A 21,391-nucleotide genomic window follows, 5' to 3' on the forward strand; every position below is an offset into this window, starting at 1 on the left:
GATTCTGTACTTGAACCCTCCGGGACATCCTCTTTTTCCAGCACTACAATGCTCTCCTTAACCAATACCGCCACCCCTTCTCCTTTCCTTCCTTTCCTATCTCTCCTGTACACCTTGTACCCGGGAATATTTAACACCCAGTTCTGCCCTTCCTTGAGCCAGGTCTCTGTTATCGCCACATCATCATATTTCCACATGGCAATCTGCACCTGTAACTCCCCAATCTTATTTACTATACACAGCATACATGCGTGCATTCACATACATGCATAGTAACCCTGATTTAGATTTTGTTACTTTCTCCCTTACCCCGACTTTACCTATTAACTTACTATTCTCTATACTAGTGCTATCTGTTCCTCCCAGTATTTTGTGCACCCTGGTATTACTCTCTAATATTTTTTCTTGGTTCCCACACCCCTGCTGAGTTAAAATGCTCCCAACGTCACTAGCAAAATGCCCCACCAGGAACTCAGTCTCAGCTCTGTTCAGGTGCAACCCATCCAGCTTGTACAGGTGCCGTCTCCCCCAGAGCCAGTCCCAGTGTCCCAGGAATCTACAGATCCCTCCTGCACCATCTTTCCAGCCATGCATTCATCTGCCTTAAGCTCCTAATTCTGTACTCACTGGCACCTGGCACTGGGAGTAATCCAGAGATTACTACGTTAGAGGTCCTGCTTGCTAATTTTCTACCTAGCTCCCTAAATTCTGATTGCAGGACCACATCCCTCTTCCTACCCAACTCATTGGTCCCTGTGTGGACCACGACCTCTGGCTGATCACCCTCCCCCAGAAGAATGTTCTGCAGCCGCTCTGTGACATCCTTGATCCTGGCACCAGGGAGCCAACATATCATCCTGGAGTCACGTTCACGGCCACAGAAACACCTCTCCGTTCTGGGACGTGCATACCCATGCTTTTCTGGTATTATCCCTGTAAATCTGCTCTGCACCCTCTCTGGTGCTTCTATATCCTTTTTATACTATGACAACCAGAACTACATCCAGTACCATAGGTGTTGTCTAACCAAGGTTTGATACAGGTGTAGCATAATTTGCCGATCCTACTTTTCAATTCTATATTTCAGAATGTAACTCCACAAAACTGACTTTTTTTGTCACAGTAACTCAGGTTACTATGACCTGGATCAGGATGGCCATGTGGCATTCCAGTTGTGTTTACATTGGACTTCTCTTTCTAGGTTGTGATTTAGAACACTCCGGGATCTTCAATCTCCTGCCACTGCCTCCAACAGTGGTGTTTCTCCTCCAATTGTTCTGCTATATTTTTTGTTTACTCTTTATGCCACATTCTAACGAGGGAGATAAAGTAAGGACATAGTTTGTGCCACCTCAAGATGCCAAGGCAGTCAAGATCTGCTTTTTCAGATGACTTAGTTCAAATAGGTCCTTTGATGCCACTGTACCTGGGGAATTACTGCTGCTGATATTAGCAGTCAAACACATGAACTGGCGGGACTTGGAAAACGTTAGCCTGTATCAAACAACAACAAGCAACAGCCTGCGCATTTCCATTCAAATTATGGACTATTGCCATTGGTGCAAGAAATTTAGGCTCAGTTCAACCATGTGGCTTTCCCCTGTTGACTGTTTTAGTTGAAATGTTCACGTATTTAACATAGCAGTGTTATGAAAGCCAGATGTACCTCGGAGAGTGGGGGCCTGGGAATTCCCAAGCCCCGACAATCCTTGGGAGTTTCCACACATGCGCGGACCTGGAGCGGGCTGCACATGCGGAATATGGCATCTGAAGTTCTTCGGGCCGAGGACGGGTCCAGCACACCTACGCAAAAACCCAGGTCATGTGACCCAGATGCAGGGGCACCAGATCGGAGAAGAGTCCCGTAGGGAGTGGTCCCAGTTAAGTTGAGGAGAAAGAGGAGCAAAAAAAAAAGAGGCTTCAACCAGAAACAGGGCTGTGGTTGGCAGGCTTAAGTAGTGAGGGCTCAGGAGAAGTCCTGAAGATCTAAGGAGACAATAGAAGGTTGGTGATTTTATGCTGCGGGCTGTTTGGGCCCTTTGGAGCAGTAGTACTCTGCTTGAAGTTGTGCTTGTGAGTTGGTGCTTGAGTGTATCCTCAGGAATCCAGGAGAATGGAACCCGTGAGATGAGCTGTCATTGATGTTGTCTGAGTTGGAGCAACGTTTGAAGACAATTCCAAGGTTCGATCTTCAAAGGTGAACACTGGAATCCTTCGTGAGAGAGAAAGTGTTTCAGTGAGATTGGTTGACTCAGTGTTTACTGACATCCGAGTGGCTTGTTGCGAAATCCGTGGAATCTGTCTTGGTCGCATCTGCCAGTTATGTTGCAGTGTGGTGTGCTCAACTACAGTTTGTCTGTTAATTTGCATACACTCTAACATTCAGGGTTAACATGAGGTATGAGACGGATATTGTAAATTGTTTTATCTTTCTAACTTTGAATAGTAAGTTTGTTTGTTTGTCCAAAACCCATGGAATCTTGTGACTTTAGTCACTTAGCAAGTGTCTTGAATATGAAACTTTGCCTACTTTAAACAAAAAGTTATTGGTCCCTAACTGGATCGTACCAAATATTTGGGGGTGTCATCCAGGTTTATAATTAGCATCCAGAGGAATGTCATGAATGGCTAGGGTACACAAAGTAACAAATTCAGAACTAGAAACATTCTTCCAAATGCTGCTTTCAGCCCCAGCCCAAGTCACTGTTGCGTACATTTCTTGAGGAGGAAGACATGCTGTTCTGGAAAATTTTGAAATTTTGTATTAAATACAAAGTGCATTTTGGCTCAATTTAAACCCTTTTAATTTCACAATTTAATGAGGCAAAATAAGTAACATTTGGATTTGTTCATATTGAGTAAAATATCAATTCCTCAAGCCACCTGGAGAATCACATACGCCTCCCTTCTATCTCTGTCAGCCTCAAGAGGAAATTGTGGCCTCTCTGATTACTCACTCAGGGGAGACTAATTGGAAAGGAAAAGTTCAAGGTTTGTCTACATATTCAAAGTGACAAAGGATGTAATTTACTTTATAGCTGAGAGAACATTCCTTTGATACATTCATAAATAATCTGCAAACTACAGATATTATACTATATATACAGCTGTTTCCTGTTCTACAAGAGATTTCAATGGTTTTATCAAAACAGAATTAGTTAGAGTGACTGTAAAGAGTCACACCTGAAACATTGCAACAGCAAAGTTATGCCTTTAACATAGTAAAACATCCCAAGGCACATCACAGGGGTGTAATCTGATAAAATTCCACATATTGGGACAGGTTACCATAAGCTTGGTCAAACAGAGAGGCCTTTAAATAGTGACACAAAGTAGAAGAAAGAAGTAAAGAAGCGGAGAGGTTTAGGGAGGGAATGCCAGAACTCTGGGCCTAGGCAGCTGAAGGCACGGCTGCCAGTCATAGAGCGATGGAAAACTGGAATGAACAAGAGGCCAGAATTGGAGGACTGCAGAGATCTTGGAGGGTTTGTAGAGCTCGAGGAGATCACAGACACAGAGAGGGACAAGGCCACGAAATAATTTGAAGATGTGGATGAGAATTTTAAAATCAAGGTGTTGCCGGGTCAAAAGGACAAGGATGACAGGAGAAGGGACTTGTTGCAAGTTAATCTCTCTCTTCCAGATGATGACGTCCCTGCCATGCCTCTCTAGTACTTTCTTGCTTTTAGTTTCACCCTAGCAGTGAAATGTTGGAGTACTTATCACAGATCACACTTGCTGTTTATTTTACAATGAATCCACTTGTATCTGCCAACCAAAACATTACTCACTGGCTTCATCTGAGTCATAAAGTTCCTCGTCCTCATCCTCCTGCTGCTGTCGTGTGGAAGGAGGCAGTGCTGAGGCTGCACTTGGCGCTGTATACTGTGGGTGCTGGCGGACAGCTCTCTCCTCCTTCACTGGGCTGTAGCTTGTATCAGATGATGGGGTGGGCTGATTGGTCACTGAATGCAACAAGGAGGGAGGACCTACCACTAGCAGAGAGAAACAAACAAAAGAAAACAGAACAAAATCATTCCTCCTTCACTTCAAGTTGAGGACCTGATGGATGGCAGTATGTTCCAAGATGGCACGAGGGACCCAGGACCAGAAAGAACTGAAATGCGAAATGAGACATTGAGAATGGAGCTGCCCCTAACCATTCTTACTTGACATTTGCTCTGGATATCTGGGAGTCATTCCCTGACCTGGTCTATAGCTTCCAGGGGCACCTGTGAACAGGGAGATCAGAAATATGTCAGTCTAAGTAGCCTGAAGAGTCCACAGCGTTCTCATAGTGACAGCACAAAAAGAACCAGAATGGAGTTTCATTAAAGAGCCCTATTGAATTTTAATAGGGAAGCAAAATCTTAGAGGAATAATTACTGTTGATAAGTATACTTGTCCATTCTGTACAAAAGCAAAATACTCGCCATTATTATATTTGATATTTTTATGTTACAAGTCATGGGATTCAAATTGGATCTTCCTTGCTGCCAGGCTACTGCGGTGTTGTCACTGACTGAGAGTGTTGAGTGTGCACTCAAGTTAAAAATATGGGGATTAAAAACAAAAAACTACTGCGGATGCTGGCAATCCAAAACAAAAACAGAATTACCTGGAAAAACTCAGCAGGTCTGGCAGCATCGGCGGAGAAGAAAAGAGTTGACGTTTCGAGTCCTCATGACCTTCTGCTGAAGGGTCATGAAGACTCGAAACGTCAACTCTTTTCTTCTCCGCCGATGCTGCCAGACCTGCTGAGTTTTTCCAGGTAATTCTGTTTTTGTTTTTAAAAATATGGGGGTTTGGCAGGAGGAGGTGGGAGCAGCTATGAGACTGCCTGAGAGCTGGTAGCAAGACACTGCCCATGGAAAACCTTATTTAAAGTTTGTATTACTGCATCTCTACTCAACAGCATTTGACACTGGATTTGAGGGCAGGGCGGCAGGCATTGGTGCAGCAGGAAAGGTGCTTTGAAATCCTGGATTTTTTTTAGTGATGCCTTCTGGCATACACAGCAAGATATATTTATTAATTCATGGGATGTGGGTGTTGCTGACTAGACCAGCATCTATTGCCCATCCCTAATTGCCCTTGAAAAGGTGGTAGTGAGCTGCCTCCTTGAACATGCAGTGCATCATGTAGATGGTACACACTGCTGCCAACATGTGTCAGTGGTGGAGGGAGTGAATATTTGTAGATGGGATGCCAAACAAGCAGGCTGCTTTGTCCTGGATGGTGTCAAGCTTCTTGAGTGTTGTTGGAGCAGCACTCATACAGGTAAGTGGAGAGTACTCCATCACACTTCTGACTTGTGCCTTGTAGATGGTGAACAGGCTATGGGGTGTCAGGTGGTGAGTTACTCGCCACAGGATTCCTAGCCTCTGACCTGCTCTTGTAGCCACAGTATTTACATGGCTAGTCCAGTTCAATTTCTGGTCAATGGTAACCCCCCAAGATGTTGATAGTGGGGGATTCAGCAACAGAAATGCCACCGAATGTCAAGGGGTGATAGTTAGATTCTCTCTTGTTGGCGATGGTCATTGCCTGGCATTTGTGTGGTGCGAAGGTTACTTGCTACTGATTAGCCCAAGCCTGGATATTGTCCAGGTCTTGCTGCATTTGGACCTGGATTGCTTCAGTATCTGAGGAGTTGCGAATGGTGCTGAACATTGTGCGATTATCAGCAAACATTCCCACTTCTGACCTTATAATGGAAGGAAGGTCATTGATGAAGTAGCTGAAGATGGTTGGGCTGAGGAGACTACTTTGAGGAACTCCTGCAGTGATGACCTGGAGCTGAGATGACTGACCTCCCAACAACCACAACCATCTTCTTCGCGTTAGGTATGACTGCAACCAGCGGAGTGTGTTCCGGCCTGATTCCCATTGACTCCAGTTTTGCTTGGGCTCCTTGATGTCAAGGGCAGTGACTCTCACCTCACCTCTGGAGTTCAGCTCTTTTGTCCATGTTTGAAGCAAGGCTGTGATGAGGTCAGGAGCTGAGTGATCCTGGCAGAACCCAAACTTAGTGTCAGTGAGGAGGTTATTGCTAAGCAAGTGCCACTTGATATCACTGTTGTTGGCCCCTTCCATCACTTTACTGAGGGTTGAGAGTAGACTGATGGGGCGGTAATTGGCCGGGTTGGATTTGTCCTGCTTTTTGTGTACAGGACATACCTGGGCAATTTTCCACATTGCTGGGTAGATGCCAATGTTGTAGCTGTACTGGAACAACTTGGCTAGGGGCGTGGCAAGTTCTGGAGCACAAGTCTTCAATATTATTGCCGGAATATTGTCAGGGCCCATAGCCTTTTGCAATATTCAGTGCCTTCAGCCGTTTCTTGATATCACGTGGAGCGAATTGAATTGGCTGAAGACTGGCACCTGTGATGCTGGGGTTCTCCAGAGGAAGCCAAGATGGATCATCCATTTCTGGCTGAAGATTGTTGCAAATGCTTCATCCTTGTCTTTTGCACTGATGTGCTGGGCTCCCCCATCATTGAGGACGGAGATACTTGTGCAGCCTCCTCCTCCAGTGAGTTGTTTAATTGTCCACCACCATTCACAACTGGATGTGACAGGACTGGAGGGCTTAGATACAGATGAAAGTAGTGGCATCATGGTATTGTCACTGGACTAGTAATCCAGAGACCCAGGGTAATGCTCTGGGGACATGGGTTTGAATCCCACCATGACAGATGGTGAAATTTGAATTCAATAAAAAATCTGGAATTCAAAGTCTAATGATGAGACCATTGTCAAATGTCATAATGCCCTTTAGGGAAGGGAAAATCTGCAGTCTCTGAAATGGCCTAGGAGCCCATTCAGTTCATCAAGGGCAATTAGGGCAATAAGTTCTGCTAGCTAGCAACACTCCCATCCCATCAACGAATTAAAAATAAAAGGATCTGTTGCTTTTTGGTCCTGACTCTTCTTTGGCTTGGCTTGTAGAGTGGGTGATTGAATACAATTCTGATGCCCACAGCACCTCATGGGTGCCCAGTCTTGAGTTGCTAGATCTGTTCAAAATCTATCCCACTTAGCATGGTAGTAGTCCCACACAACACGATGGAGGGTATCCTCAGATTGAAGACTGGACTTCGTCTCCACAAGGACTGTGTGGTGGTCACTTCTACCAATACTGTCATCTATGTTGTCTAAATATAGCTTAGCACCAAGGAAGACCTGAAATATTTTGAAATATTTCATATGAAATATTTTTTCTCCATAAATGCATTCTTCCTTTATTTTCCACATCAAATTTGAACAAGGATACTTTCCCCGGACTTTCCTTCCCATAGTGAAATACTATGTCGGAAAACCCTGTGCATTTTCACAGGAAGCCACATCTCTCAGAATTGAGATGATTTATGAATGGATTTAATGTATTAAAATCAGCTGGGTAGCTGGGCAGTGAAATCCAATGGAGTCAGGATGGGGTTGAGGGGACACAAGCCCTGATGGGAGATGTGCATCCAGGAGTGTGGACAGCAAACCATCCAGTCTTCATCTAACGAGTGGCCCTGGAGATTTCCCTCCACCTGATTTTAGTCTCCTGTTCAAACCTGCAGGAAGCGCTAAATGGCTGGGGATCCAAAGGAATGGTCTTCCACACTCAGATAAGTGATTAGGAGTGGGTCAGGACATCAGAAGGCTCATCTGTTCCCCTTGACCGACAAGGTAGCCAAAGAAAAGCACCCCAAATGATTACCTACTTTTTGAGCCTTTTCAGGCACCAGCTTCTCTTTTTCTCCATGTTGGGCTGACGATGAAGGCATGGCAAGAAGCCCTGACAGTTGTAGTGTACAGGCCCTTTGCAATCAGGCCCTGATGATGTCATAAGAGCCCAAACTACTTATTGAAAGAAACACCTACTACTTTCTCATCACTAGGGTCAGGGTCAAAAGAGGTTAAAATGACTACCTGCTGGAAGGGTGGTATTGGAGACATGGGGCAGAATGTTACGACAGCGAGATTTTACGTTCCCGCTGTTGTCAATGGGATTTATTACGGCCTGCCGCATTTTACGGCCCCGTCCCCGCTGAAACAGGGCCATAAAATTCTGCCCATAAGGGATCGGTAACTCGCCGCAGCCATTTTTAACTGACACTCATCCAGTTTATTTTCTCCAGTATTTACTTGTGGATAAGTTTGTTAACAATTGGCCATCCCTCACATAGTTCCTTGCTCCTGCGTTTTTTGTTGAAACCCTGATTCATTCCATCGGCTTCCACTCTAACTCATTCTTACTCAGGATGTCATAGGGGTGGAACCAAGGCCAGGGAGAGAAGGGCCAGGGAGAGAAATCATGGGCCCTAGTGCTTCTCCTGTTACAGGGCCCTTATTTCTCCCCACCTCCTACCTTTAACCTTCCCCTTCACACCCTTTAGGTCCCCAGAATTGGGAACCATAGTCCCAGTGGGGTCCAATTGTTTTATACAGGCTTAGCAAAACTTCTTGGCTTTTATACTCTAAGCCTCCATTTAGAAAGGCCATCAAAAGCTCAGGTTTTAGTAATGATACTCTTTACAACCACAGCTTTGTAAGGCAGTAAACCACAACTTGGCTGTTCATTCATGGAACCATCTCTGCTTCTTTGAACCAGACTCTATACAATAACTAGATAGCAATGTCCAAAAGACTTGAGCCTCACAATTACTGTAAACAACAATCTTATGTACAAATGAGAATATCTTGAACTAACACTGACATATTCTATTGGCACATAACTCTTGGTTTCATTTCCAAGTTTAAGAATGGCAAAGCCTTTCAGTAAATTAGCACCAACCAATGTTAACAGAAAAATTACATTTTGCATTGAGTGGTCGATTGTCAGGAAGATATAATAATTCTCAAAATGCTATTGGAATTTATTGTAAAGTAGAGTAATGGTGGGGTGTGTGTGTGTGCATGCGCACGTGCAACTTAATTGAATTAAAGGCTGAAGGCTTTGATGTATTAGAAGAGAAGCTAGGTTTAGAATGTTAAGTAGGTAGACATAGATGTAAAGGGAACATTTTCATTTTAAAATAAACCAGACTAGATTGAAGTTCAAAGTGGGGAGTGAAATGTTTCACCTCACCAGGAGAAGTTAAACAGTGTGTTTATTTTTCCCAAAGATTACCGGTAAAATTGGTACAATGAGAGATTTTTATTATCAGAGAAGTAAAGTCCAAAGGCATAGTGAAAGAATGGGAATTTGCATTCAAAAGGGAAAATATGTATAAAGAAGTGAAGATTGTGTGTAAGGGAAAAAAATTCCAAGGTCTAACAAGTGTGAAACCCTCTAGCATCTAGGCCTCAAGCTGCTGTCTACAAAGAACACTCACTTTGAATTGGATTGCTCAGAGTATCATGTTTCTTTGCCTGTCTTTTAAAATCAATGTGTCTTACTATTGCCTTAATGAAAGTGTAACTAGGAGCTAGATTAACCAGGGGATTTAGAAGTTATCATAACAGTAACTTGTAGATTTATGTATGTACGTGAAATCATTTCTTCTATTAATAAAGGTTTAATTTAGTTTTGTAAGACACCCATAAGACTCAGTGGTCTTATTACTACTGAATTCAAGGCACACATCTTGAAATTTATACAAATTGCAAAACAGTTGTGGCAGTTGTTTCAAGTTTCCCTTTGGGATTTGAGTAGCTCAGTATTTACCATCAGCTGTGCCATAACATAGATATTTTCTCATTTCAAATTGAAGCTAATCACACTTTTATATGCTCCATGCTGGGCATTTATTAGGAGAGTAAAGTACTGCAGATGTTGGAAATCTGAAATATAAACTGAAAATGCTAGAAATAGAAACAGAGTTAATGCTTCAGGTCCACGATATGCACTAGTTCTGACGAAGGGTCACTGACCTGTTTCTTTCTGCACAGATGCCACCAGGCATGCTGAGCATTTCTAACACTTCCCATTTCTATTGGAGCAAAAATAACCCCTTTTACTTGCCCTCCAAAAAAAAAATCAGACTTTCTGTGAGCCTCTCATTCCCCCTCAGCAAGTAACCCAGCAGTAGCTACCTGAAAATCTGCTTTGGTACAACATTAAACATGAATTTCAATTAAAAAGCTAAGGTATGAAGGGGAGATCCACATCTTGCTGAGCCAAAAAGAATCAATGTCAAAGCAAAAAATTAGTAATTAATAAAGATGGTCATTAAAGAGTGGCAAGTACCAGGGCTAACTAATAAAACTTTTTTTGCCTTTTCACTTAAGAAGCAGAGCTAGAAAGAGATGGACTAGGCCACAAGACTTGGTCAACAGGGAAGGGGGAAGGAACCAGAGCTGAGCTAAGGAGTTGGGTTTAACTAACACCGACCTTGCATTTGCCTCTGGTGGTGCAGACGCCAAGTGGCCTCGGCAGAATTAATATGAAAGTGGGGGTTGGATGCAGGTGAGGTTGGATGCAGGTGGGGTTGAAAGCAGGTTGGCTTTCAGCCTGGGTTTTCCTCCTCTACTGTGGATAGGATTTTGGGGAGGGAAGGGAAGGGGCAGGGACAGTGTGTGTGTGTCCCCATACCATGCAGCGCATGTGTGTGTGTGTGTGTGTGTGTTCAGTTCACTCCCAGTCTCAGGATTCTCACTCAATTTTGAGGGAGGACTGAAGGCAGGAGGGATTGTCCCCACCACTGAAATTGCACCACATGTTGTCAAAGCCCCAACCCCACAGCCCCGACTGGAAACAAAACCAGAAATACAGATTCTATCCCAAGGTTGTATGATCAGCAAATTAGAAATCTGGGGAATGCAGAAACACAGCGCACAACCCGATACCCAGACAGTCATCAATTATCTGTCAGGAACCTGCCTCATTATATTGGTGAGATGGAGCTGAAAGAATTTTTCACAGGACACGGCAATGTGGTGAAACTCTATTAACACCAAATGTCGTGGCTGGAGGGGTTTGGGAAGGGCCTGGCACAGGGACCAGTGCTTACACACCATTGCGGGAGAAGGGTCAGGAAGGGCTGGAGATGCACAGCACTAGGTGCTTTACATCCTACAGGATCACAGGCCTTACCCTGCTCCTTGACATGTTCTTTCCCATTTCTGTCTTAAAGAACAACCATCTAAGTAATTCCAAGAGTTTCCACAGCTTCTTTGAACTTTGGCAATCTTTTGTCACAGTTAATGGGAATTCAACAACCACCCTTATCCAAGGCCTGCATATTTGCATATATACTCTTATCCAAAACTGTGCTGGACTGTTCTGTACATATTGAAATTCTATTCAACTTCTCAGTAGCTATGTCTACAGCCTTGGGCTTCCAGGCCTTTCTCTTACATGCAAAATACCTGCAGTAGATTCTGTGCCAAATTAAATTGTCATGAGACACTTGGTAGAAGGACTTGCTGATACAGCCAGCACACAACAAGGATGATAGATCCAGGTAGGAACAGCCCTCAATGGATCAGGCTTGCAGATCTCAATTTACCACCTCATTGGAAAGACCTTGATGAGACTTGAATTCTATTTATGGCCAAAACTGGGGGCCCCAAGTGGTCCAGGCCTGCTGCCTCACGCTGCCATTGCTCTCTTACCCAGTGCCACCCAACCTGCCATCTGTTGTCACGGGAAGCAGCCAGACGCACGGAGCCAGGAGAAGGAGAACCAGAGGGAGCCAGGTTTAAATCTCAAAATTCCCCGGAGCCCAGGAGCTGGTTCCAGTCAACTGAGGATTTGAACTGGAGAATATGAGCCCGAAGAGGAACCCACTTGCCCGCACTTTACAGGGGAAATAGGTGGGGGATGGGGGTGGTGTGAGGGGTACCTGATTCAAAACAACTGTCACCAGCCTGCTTGCACTGCAGCCAGGTCTGAAGATTAAGGTAGATTAAGGTCCACACTGACCAGGCCCAAGCAGAGATCCACGAGATGAGAAAGGAACTTGGGGTGTCCTACTACTCAACCAATGATTTCTGTTGTTCAGAACAATGGCAAAGATTGATTGATTAGTTGGTCAATCGGGATGGTCTATGTGCTGGATTGGTTGCTTTGGACACTGACCAACCAGATTGACAGGATACTAAGACCAGGCCTCTAGAGGCACAGGTCCCGGTGATTAGGACCATATGCACCCCACCTCTCCCAGGCCCTGGACGGGACTCCTCATATCCCTCAGTCTTTCCTTGCTCCTCCAGTTCTACAGCAATTCTCCAATAGTTTCCTCTATCTTCCATAATAACTCCTACAGAAGATTGACAGAAACCCCAGAGCAAATGCAAAATAACTGCTTACAGGGACTTCCTGGAAGGAGGGAGCAGCAGAACTAAGGTCTTGGCAGGGTTCGGCAGGCCTGGTGGGGGATATGGGGTTATGGAAGACTTGGAAACGGTGGCTGCAGAGGATGTAATTGAAGATATCAAAACTAGAAAATCCCAAAGTTAGTAAGATAGATTCCGCACTGTTTTATTTATTGATTTGCCAAGTCAAAAGAGAGTGAGATGTTTAAACTTGTGCACTGGAAGAGAATGTATAAAGGTTAATCACTTCTGATCTCCAGCAGAAAAGAAATTACAAAATTTTTCGCCACATTTAAAAGATCACAAGACATGAACATTTTTACTTTATTTAGTGAGATGTCATATTGTAACTAGCTTTAGAATGCAAGCTGTTGCAATACTTTTCAATTGCAAAAAAAGCCTCAAGACGTAAGAATCTTTATTAAACAATACAATATGAGCAAACTGAAATCCAAGTATGCAGCTATTCTGAAAAGTGTTATTCATTAACCAAAGGACTTTGATTAATTAGTGTTCTATTTCCTAAATGTTCTGAATCTAAGATTAATTTGACAACTTGCTACTGCTGCTAATTCAAAAACAACGTTTTTGTTTAGAATAAGAGTTCTTCATTGAATCAAGTCTGATTGAAAATTCTTGAAAAGTAGGAAAAATATGATATGTTGGCTGGAATTTTACATCAGTGGAATTTTACAGTCCTGCTGAAGTCAATGGAGTTTAGAGTGGCTCGTCTCATTTTATAGCCCCATCCCCGTTGCGATGGGGCTGTAAAATTTCGGCCGTTATTTGACATGCTTTGGCAGAGTACAACTAGCTACCCAGGCGGCCTGGCTGTAAAGGAGCTTGTGGGATGCCAGGGTAGCTCGATATTGTTATAGGGCTGTTGGAAAGCACAGGCTGCTGAGTGAGTGAGTTGGGTAGAGCGGGTTGAGACCGGGGCATGTGAGAGTTTGTGTGGTGGGGAGGGGAGAAGGGCTAATTGCAACATTTGTGTGGGGAGTGGGGCTTCACCGAGTCTTCTGTCACTAAATGTGGAAAGCTTGGTTGAAACCTCCAAAAGTATATAAAATAATATTTTTATGAAGTATTTTATAAACACAGGCTTTTGTATTTGTAAGATGTATTATTTTATATGTTGAGCTATAATATGCAAACTTTAATAATAATATAGTGAATGTTACTATGCTACTTTATTGCCGATTTGTTTTTTTCTGGCTCTTAGGTCATGTTCATTTTCAAGAGTTCTTTTTATATATTCGTTCATGGGATGAGGACATCACTGGCAAGGCCAGAAATTGTTACCCATCCCTAAATGCTCTTGAGAAGGTGGTGCTGAGTTAAAATATGGTCACATTGGAAAATAATTAGCAAAGCACTGCTTCACTTTGCACGTACATAATCCAACAAGTTTATGTTCTGTTGTTGGTATGAACTTCATATGCACTAACTGTGTTGAATGCTGAGGTCACTTTGATGATTTGATACAAGTGCATTGGTCCACAGTCTCAATGGGAGTACAGGGTAAACAAAGGGAAAATTAATGTTTCTACCCATTTGAAGTCTAATAATTCTGCCTATTTGAAGCAGCCTAGAAGCATTTGCATTTACTGGAGATGATAAAAAGTGCTGTAATTACATAATTCCTTGCCACAAAAGATTTTCAGATGGTATTGACTTCAACCACTAATTTTCAAACCCTTTCAGTTTTGGCCACTCTCATCCCTCAAGGTACTTACCTGCTTGAGGTGGCTGTGCAAGGTTAGTTTGGTGTGGAGTGGACGGTGGTCGTGAACCCGGAGCTGAAATGTTACGCCGTCCACCTGAGAAAGAAGAGCAAGTGAAAACAAATGTCAACAAGAACACTACGTACTTCACAGTAATGGATAGAAACAACACTTTAAAGATAAAGTTCAACAGTAACTATGTCGTAATCCAGGCAAAGATAATCCAGGCAAAGAATAATGTTCATGTTAAAAAAATTCAAGTGACAAAGATCAGCAACTAACATTTTATATGAATAAGTATCTTTAAAATATGAAACTCAACACACTGATTTGTTTTAGTGCTCAGAACCTGTATTAAAATACAATTCATGACATTAATATAGCACTTATCACATTGAGAAAATTCAATGTTTCACACAATGAATTACTGTGAGATGCAACATCTACTGTTACCTAACAAATACATTTTGGATGAGCAATATCGCATGAGCAGTAATGAGATGAATAATTGGTTAATGTGCTTTGTGCGGGTGTTAGTTTAAGAAAATGTGTTCGGCATATGGGTTAAAATATGTTTGACTCCCCTTCGGGAGCAGCAGTCAGAGAGTCGGACCTGCGGGAGATACACGGAGCAGGGAGAGAATAAATACAGCCCGGGGAGTAGGGCCTACATCATTCACCTGCGGGAAGAGCAGTCAGAGAGGCGGACCTGTGGGAGATACACGGAGCAGGGAGAGAATAAATACAGCCCGGGGAGTAGGGCCTACATCATTCACCTGCGGGAAGAGCAGTCGGAGAGGCAGACCTGTCAGCTGCTCAGAACCGGCCCGCGCTGAGTTTGAAAGGAGTGTGGGGGGTGGTGAAGGAATCGAAATGGGCTAAAAGGTAGAGATAAATCAATGGATGGAAATACATTTAAAAATAATGGAAATAGGTGGGAAAAGAAAAATCTATATAAATTATTGGAAAAAAAAGGGGGAAAATTGGAAAGAGTGTGGGGATGGAGGAGAGAGTTCATGATCTAAAATTGTTAAACTCAATATTCAGTCCGGAAGGCTGTAAAGTGCCTAATCGGAAGATGAGGTGCTGTTCCTCCAGTTTGCGTTGAGCTTCACTGGAACAATGCAGAAGGCCAATGACAGACATGTGGGCATGAGAGTAGGGTGCAGTGTTGAAATGGCAAGTGACAGGGAAGTCTGGGTCATGCTTGCGGACAGGCCAAAGGTGTTTTGCAAAGCAGTCACCCAGTCTGCGTTTGGTCTCTCCAATGTAGAGGAAACCGCATTGGGAGCAACGAATGCAGTAGACTAAATTGAGGGAAGTGCAAGTGAAATGCTGCTTCACTTGAAAGGAGTGTTTGGGCCCTTGGCCGGTGAGGAGAGGGGAAGTAAGGGGCAGTTGTTGCACCTTCTGCGGTTGCATGGGAAGGTGCCGTGGGAGGGGGTTGAGGTGTAGGGGTTGATGAGTAGTAGTAAAATAATTTTCTATTTGGATAAAACAGCAAGTGTTCGGGAGATAAAACAGCGAGAGTTCGGGAGATAAAACAGCGAGAGTTCGGGAGATAAAACAGCGAGAGTTCAGGAGATAAAACTGCGAGAGCTTGGGAGATAAAACAGCGAGAGTTCGGGAGATAAAACAGCGAAAGTTCAGGAGATAAAACTGCGAGAGCTTGGGAGATAAAACAGCGAGAGTTTGGGAGATTAAACAGCCGAGTGGAGAGATAGTCGGGAGATTGAAAACAGCACGAGTACAGAAACGTAAATTTCTAAACGAGAACCCGGAAAGTAAGAATTTGTAGGCTCAGGAGAGGGAGCTAATCTGTGAGTAAGGGCAAAGAATTTCTACTTTCTACTAATCGCCAGTTTATAGTTAATTGTAGAATAGTAAGGTTAAGTAAGTTAAAGTAAGTAGAAGTAATTAATATTTAAGTAAAAAAGTGATTTCAAAGTTTATGGTTAAGGCATGGCATGACAGCTCAGCCAAGCAGAATGCCCGTCCTGTGGCATGTGGGGAGTCATGGTCACTTCTTGTGACCCAGACGTGCCCATGTGCAGGAAGTGTCACCGGCTACACACGCTTGAGCTCCGCGTTTCAGAGCTTGAGCAGCAGCTGGAGTCACAGAGGTGCAACCGTGAGGCAGAGAACTAAATAGATAGCACATTCAGAGAGGTGGTCACACCGCAAGTTAGGGGCAAGAAGGCAGATAGGGAATGGGTGACCACCAGACAGTCCAAGAGAAACAGGCAGGTAGTGCGGGAGTCCTCAGAGGTCCCGCTCACTAACCAGTCTTCTATTCTGGGTATCAGTGAGGGTGATGTGCAGCAAGAGCCATGCCTGTGGCCCAGCTGTACAGGAGGGGAGGAAGAAGAGTGGAAGGGCAGTACTGATTGGGGATGCATTAGTTAGGGAAGCATTTCTGCAGCTGTCAACGTAACTCCAGGATGGTTTGTTGCCTCCCTGGTGCTAGGGTCAAGGATGTTACAGAAGGGCTGCAGGACATTCTTGTGGGGGAGAGAGAACAGCCAGAGGTCGTGGTCCATATTAGCACTAACGACATAGGTAGGAGGGGGGATGTGGTCCTGCAATCGGAATTTAGGGAGCTAGGTAGAAAATTAGCAAGCAGGACCTCTAAAGTAGTGATCTCCAGATTACTCCCAGTGCCTTGTGTAAGTGAGTACAGAAATAGGAAGATACGACAGATGAATGCATGGCTGGAAAGATGGTGCAGGAGGGAGGGCTTTAGATTCCTGGGGCACTGGGATTGGCTCTGGAGGAGATGGCACCTGTACAAGCCGTATGGGATGCATCTGAACAGAGCCAGGACTGAGTTCCTTGCGAGGCATTTTGCTGGTGTTGTTGGGGAGGGTTTAAACTAACTCAGCAGGATTGTGGGAACCAGGAGAGAGTATTAGAAAGTAATACCAGGATGCACAGAATGCTGGGAGAGGTAGATAGCACTAAAATAGAGAACAGTAAGTTAATAGATGAAGTCGGAGTAAGGAAGCAGGTAATGAAGTCTAAATCAGGGTTACACTGCATGTATGTGAATGCACGGAGTATTGTTAATAAAATTGGGGAGCTACAGGCACAGGTTGCCTTGTGGGATTATGATGTCGTGGCGATTACGGAGACTTGGCTTAAGGAAGGGCAGAGCTGGGTGTTAAATATTCCTGGTTACATGGTGTTCAGAAAAGTTAAGAAAGGGAAAAAAGGAGGAGGGGTGGCGTTTTTGGTTAAGGAAAGTATTGCAGTACTGGGGGAAGAGGATGTGTCAGAGGATTCAAGGATAGAATCGATTTGGCTAGAGCTAAGGAATAAGAGGGATGCAATTAAATTGCTCGGAGTAATATACAGACCACCAGCTAGTGGGAAGATTCTAAAGGAACAAATCTGCAAGGAAATTACAGAGAGGTGTAAACAGCATAGAGTAGTTATAATGGGGGACTTTAATTACCCGTATATAGACTGGGATAGTGGTAGTGTAAGGGGCAGTGAGGGACAAGCATTCCTAGATTGTATTCAGGAGAATTTCCTACAGCAGTAAGTGTCCAGTCCAACAAGAAAGGAGGCACTGCTAGACCTCGTTCTTGGGAATGAGGTGGGCCAAGTAGATCAAGTGACAGTGGGGGAACATTTAGGGGACAGTGATCATTGTAAGTTTAGGATGACGGTTGAAAATGGTCAATCCAGAGTAAGAATTATCAATGGCAGTGAGCGGACTTCAATGGGCAAGAATGGAGCTGGGTCAGATAGACTGGAACCAAAGGTTGGCGGGAAAAACAGTAGCTGAGTAATGGGCTGGCTTCAAAGAGGAGATGGTTTAGGCACAGTTAAGGAATGCTTTCTCAAAGGGAAGGGCAGGACAAACAAATCCAGAGAATTTGTGGATGACAAAGGAGATAGAAATTAAGTTAAAGAAGAAAAAGTGTGCTTATGACAGGTGTCAGGTAGCAAATACAATTGAGAACCAAGCTGAATACATAAGGTTCAGAAGGGATGTTAAAAAGCAAATACGAGAAGCAAAGAGGGATTATGAAAAAAGACTGGCAGCTAACGTAAAAGGAAATCCCAAAGTATTCTGTAAGCACGTCAGTAATAAAAGGGTGGTAAAAAGAGGAGTAGGGATGATTTGGGGCCAAAAAGGGATTTACACAGAGGCGTGGCTGAAGTGGTTAAATGAATGCTTTGCATCTGTCTTTACCTATAAGGTAGATGCTGTCCAGGCCATGGTGACAGAGGAGGAAACTCAGTCACTGGAAGGGTTTAAAATTAATAGGGAGGAGGTATTGGATAAGTTGTCGGTACTTAAAGTTGATAAGGCACCAGGACCGGATGAGATGCATCCAAGAATACTGAAGGAAGTGAGAGTGGAAATTGCAGAGGCACTGGCAATAATCTTTCAATATTCCCTGGATTTGGAGGAGGTGCCAGGGGATTGGAGAATTGCAAACATTACACCCTTTTCAAAAAAGGATGTAAAGATCTGCCCTGCAATTACAGACCAGTCAGTTTAACTTCGGTGGCAGGGAAGCTTCTAGAAACAATTACTTGGCATAGAATTAATAGTCACATGGAAAAATGTGGATTGACCTGGAAGAGTCAGCATGGATTTGTCAAAGGAAAACCGTGTCTAATTAACTTGCTGGAGTTTTTTGAAGAGGTAACAGAGGTGGTTGATGAGGGCAAGGCCGGTGATGTGGTATGGATGGACTTCCGAAAGGGGTTCAATATAGTGCCACACAACAGACTTGTGAGGAAAGTTTTAGGTCATGGAATAAAAGGGACCATAGCAACGTGGATACAAAATTGGATAAGGGATAGGAAACAGAGAGTAATGGTTAATGGGTATTTTTCGAGCTCCAATAACATTTGTAGTGGAGTTCCCCAGGGGTCGGTATTGGTACCCTTGCTTTTCCTGATATATATATAAATGATCTAGATCTTGATGTGCAGGGGACAATTTCAAAGTTTGCGAATGACACAAAACTTGGGAGAATTGTAAACTGTGAGGAGGACAGTCTAGAACTTCAGAAGGACATTGACACATTGGTGGAGTGGGCAGATAGGCGGCAGATGTGGAGAAATGTGAGGTGATATACTTTGGTACAAAGAACATGGAGAGATGGTTAAAATAAAGGATACTATTCTAAAGGATATGCAGGAGCAGGGAGACCTAGGTGTATATGTACATAAGTTATTAAAAGTGGCAGGACAGTTAGAGAGAGCTGCTTCTAAAGCATACAGTATTCTAGGCTTCATTAATAGGGGCATAGAGTACAAGAGCAGGGAGGTTATGATGAATTTATATAAGACACTGGTTAGACCTCAGCTGGATATTGTGCATAGTTCTGGGCACCACACTATAGGAAGAATGTGACCGCATGGAAAGAGTGTAGTAGAGGTTTATGAGAATGGTTCCAGGGATGAGACACTTCAGTAATGAGGAAATACTGGAGAAGTTGGGAGTGTTTTCTTGGAGAGGAGAAGGCTAAGAGGAAACTTGATAAAGTTTTCAAAACAATGAGGGGTCTGGACAGAGTAGAAAGGGAGAAACTGTTCCTGCTCATGAATGGATTGAGAACCAGAGGGCACAGTTTTAGAGTGTTTCGCAAAAGAAGCAAATGCGAAGTGAGAAAAAACTTTTTCACACAGTGAGTAGTTAGGGTTTGGGATGCATTGCCTGGAAGTGTGGTGGAGGCAGGTTCAACTGAGGCATTCAAGAGGGCATTGGATGATTATTTAAATAGAAACAATGTGCAGGGTTATGGGGAAAAGGCAGGAGATTGGCACTAAGTTAAAATGCTCAGAGAACCTGTGCAGACATGGCCAAATGGCCTCCTTCTACACTGCAACAATTCTGTGATATGTTGATCAGGTTAGCAGGAGAGCTAAAGGGTTTTTTAAAAGTGGCTCTTAAGGGATATCTCATACTTGATTGCGCTTAGAATTATTTACTTTGAAGAAGAGAAGTCTTGAAGGATTTGTCTAAGTGCAAGATACTTCAAGGCTGAAATAAACAAAACCCTTATACATTCAAAATTTCCTGAATAACTGAAGCGTCTCATCCCTGGAACCATTCTCATTAACCTCTACTACACCCTCTCCAATGCGTTCACATCCTTCCTATCATGTGGTGCCCAGAACTGTACACAATACTCCAGCTGAGGTCTAACCAGTATCTTATATAAATTCATCATAACCTCCCTTCTCTTGTACTCTGTGCCCCTATTAATGAAGCCTAGAATACTGTACGCTTTAGAAGCAGCTCTCTCTACCTGTCCTGCCACTTTTAATAACTTGAATTTGGGAAATGTTGTATGTTCAGTAGGTCTCACAAAATGTTCAAACATACAAGACTTAGAACCGCTAAGTGTTTATTGATAACACATAACTATGAACATGGGAAGAATTTTCCCCCGTTTGGGGGGTGGGGGGGAGGAGGGGGAGTGCAGGAGCAGGCGCGCCCCTGATCGGCGCCCACAGTTGGAGGCGCGCCACCATTTTATGTGGGCGGGCCAATTAAAGGCGTGACGTCTGCCAGGAAGCGCTATGCGCTCGCCGTGGGGGTGGAGTGGGGAATCCCTCAGCCGCGAGTGCGCGCGCAAGAGCGACTCATCTCCCTGAGGCTAAGCGCTGCCTCAGGGAGATCGGCGCCAAATTTAAAAATGGTGGAGGGGCAAAAATAAAATTTCCCTGACATGCCCCCTCGTGTGACACTGTCACATGAGTTGGGATATGTCCATCACTTTTAATCAAACATTTATTAAATTTTAAAAAACCCTCACAAAACCTCATCCCGCCTGTGGATGAGGTTTCGTGCTTCTTCTGAAGTCCGCCAAGGCTCCCGGCCTGCCCGCCAACCTTAAGGTTGGACGGGCGGGTACATTAATTACTTCAATTACTTTTTAAATGGCCTCAATGGGCCGTTGACAGGTCGGCGGGCCCCACCCCCTGCTCACCGACCTAAATATCCTGGCCCAAATATACAGAGTAAAACCCAAACTGAGCTAACTCCATGCTTGCTTGCGTCTGGTCCACAACTGACCCTAGTCTCAGGTCATGTGTTTCTTCAAATCAGACTGTGGAAAATATTGTTTCCCAGCCCCACATTAACCCTTGCTATGCCAGATATTCCTATACTACAGGAAATAGGGCCATTCTCAGAAAATGGAAGGTTAGATTTAAGTGCTTTACACGGGACCATGGTGAACGGGTGAAATGAACTGCTCAAATTAACACGATGAAGTCATAACAGTGTGAACAAATTTAAGGGAGAACTGGGTAGATATTGAAGGGAGGGGGCAATTGAGAGTTTTCAGGCTGGTCCTTTCTAGCTCTGTTCTTTTCTCGTTCTGTTCTTTTCTATGTTTCTAATCACTGAAATGGGAAATGGGTCCTTGGTTCAACAACTT

General features: G+C 43.9%; 1 protein-coding gene across 3 annotated transcripts in view; it reads right to left on the bottom strand.

The window, feature by feature from the left end:
- rph3ab (rabphilin 3A homolog (mouse), b) overlaps nt 1–21,391 on the bottom strand; it is a 157,071-nt gene that overhangs the window by 33,658 nt on the left and 102,022 nt on the right. For 2 of the 3 annotated variants that reach the window (XM_078554379.1, XM_078554378.1), the window contains 3 exons: nt 13,992–14,075; nt 4,170–4,232; nt 3,792–3,995 (listed from right to left, as the gene is read on the bottom strand). In XM_078554379.1, coding sequence (XP_078410505.1) covers nt 3,792–3,995; nt 4,170–4,232; nt 13,992–14,075 — 351 coding nt within the window. The remainder of the gene's footprint in view (nt 1–3,791; nt 3,996–4,169; nt 4,233–13,991; nt 14,076–21,391) is intronic. The other variant, XM_078554380.1, reaches the window with a different exon arrangement.

The sequence above is a fragment of the Cetorhinus maximus genome, chromosome 12 (genome assembly GCF_964194155.1).
Source record: "Cetorhinus maximus chromosome 12, sCetMax3.hap1.1, whole genome shotgun sequence".
Classification (NCBI taxonomy): domain Eukaryota; kingdom Metazoa; phylum Chordata; class Chondrichthyes; order Lamniformes; family Cetorhinidae; genus Cetorhinus; species Cetorhinus maximus.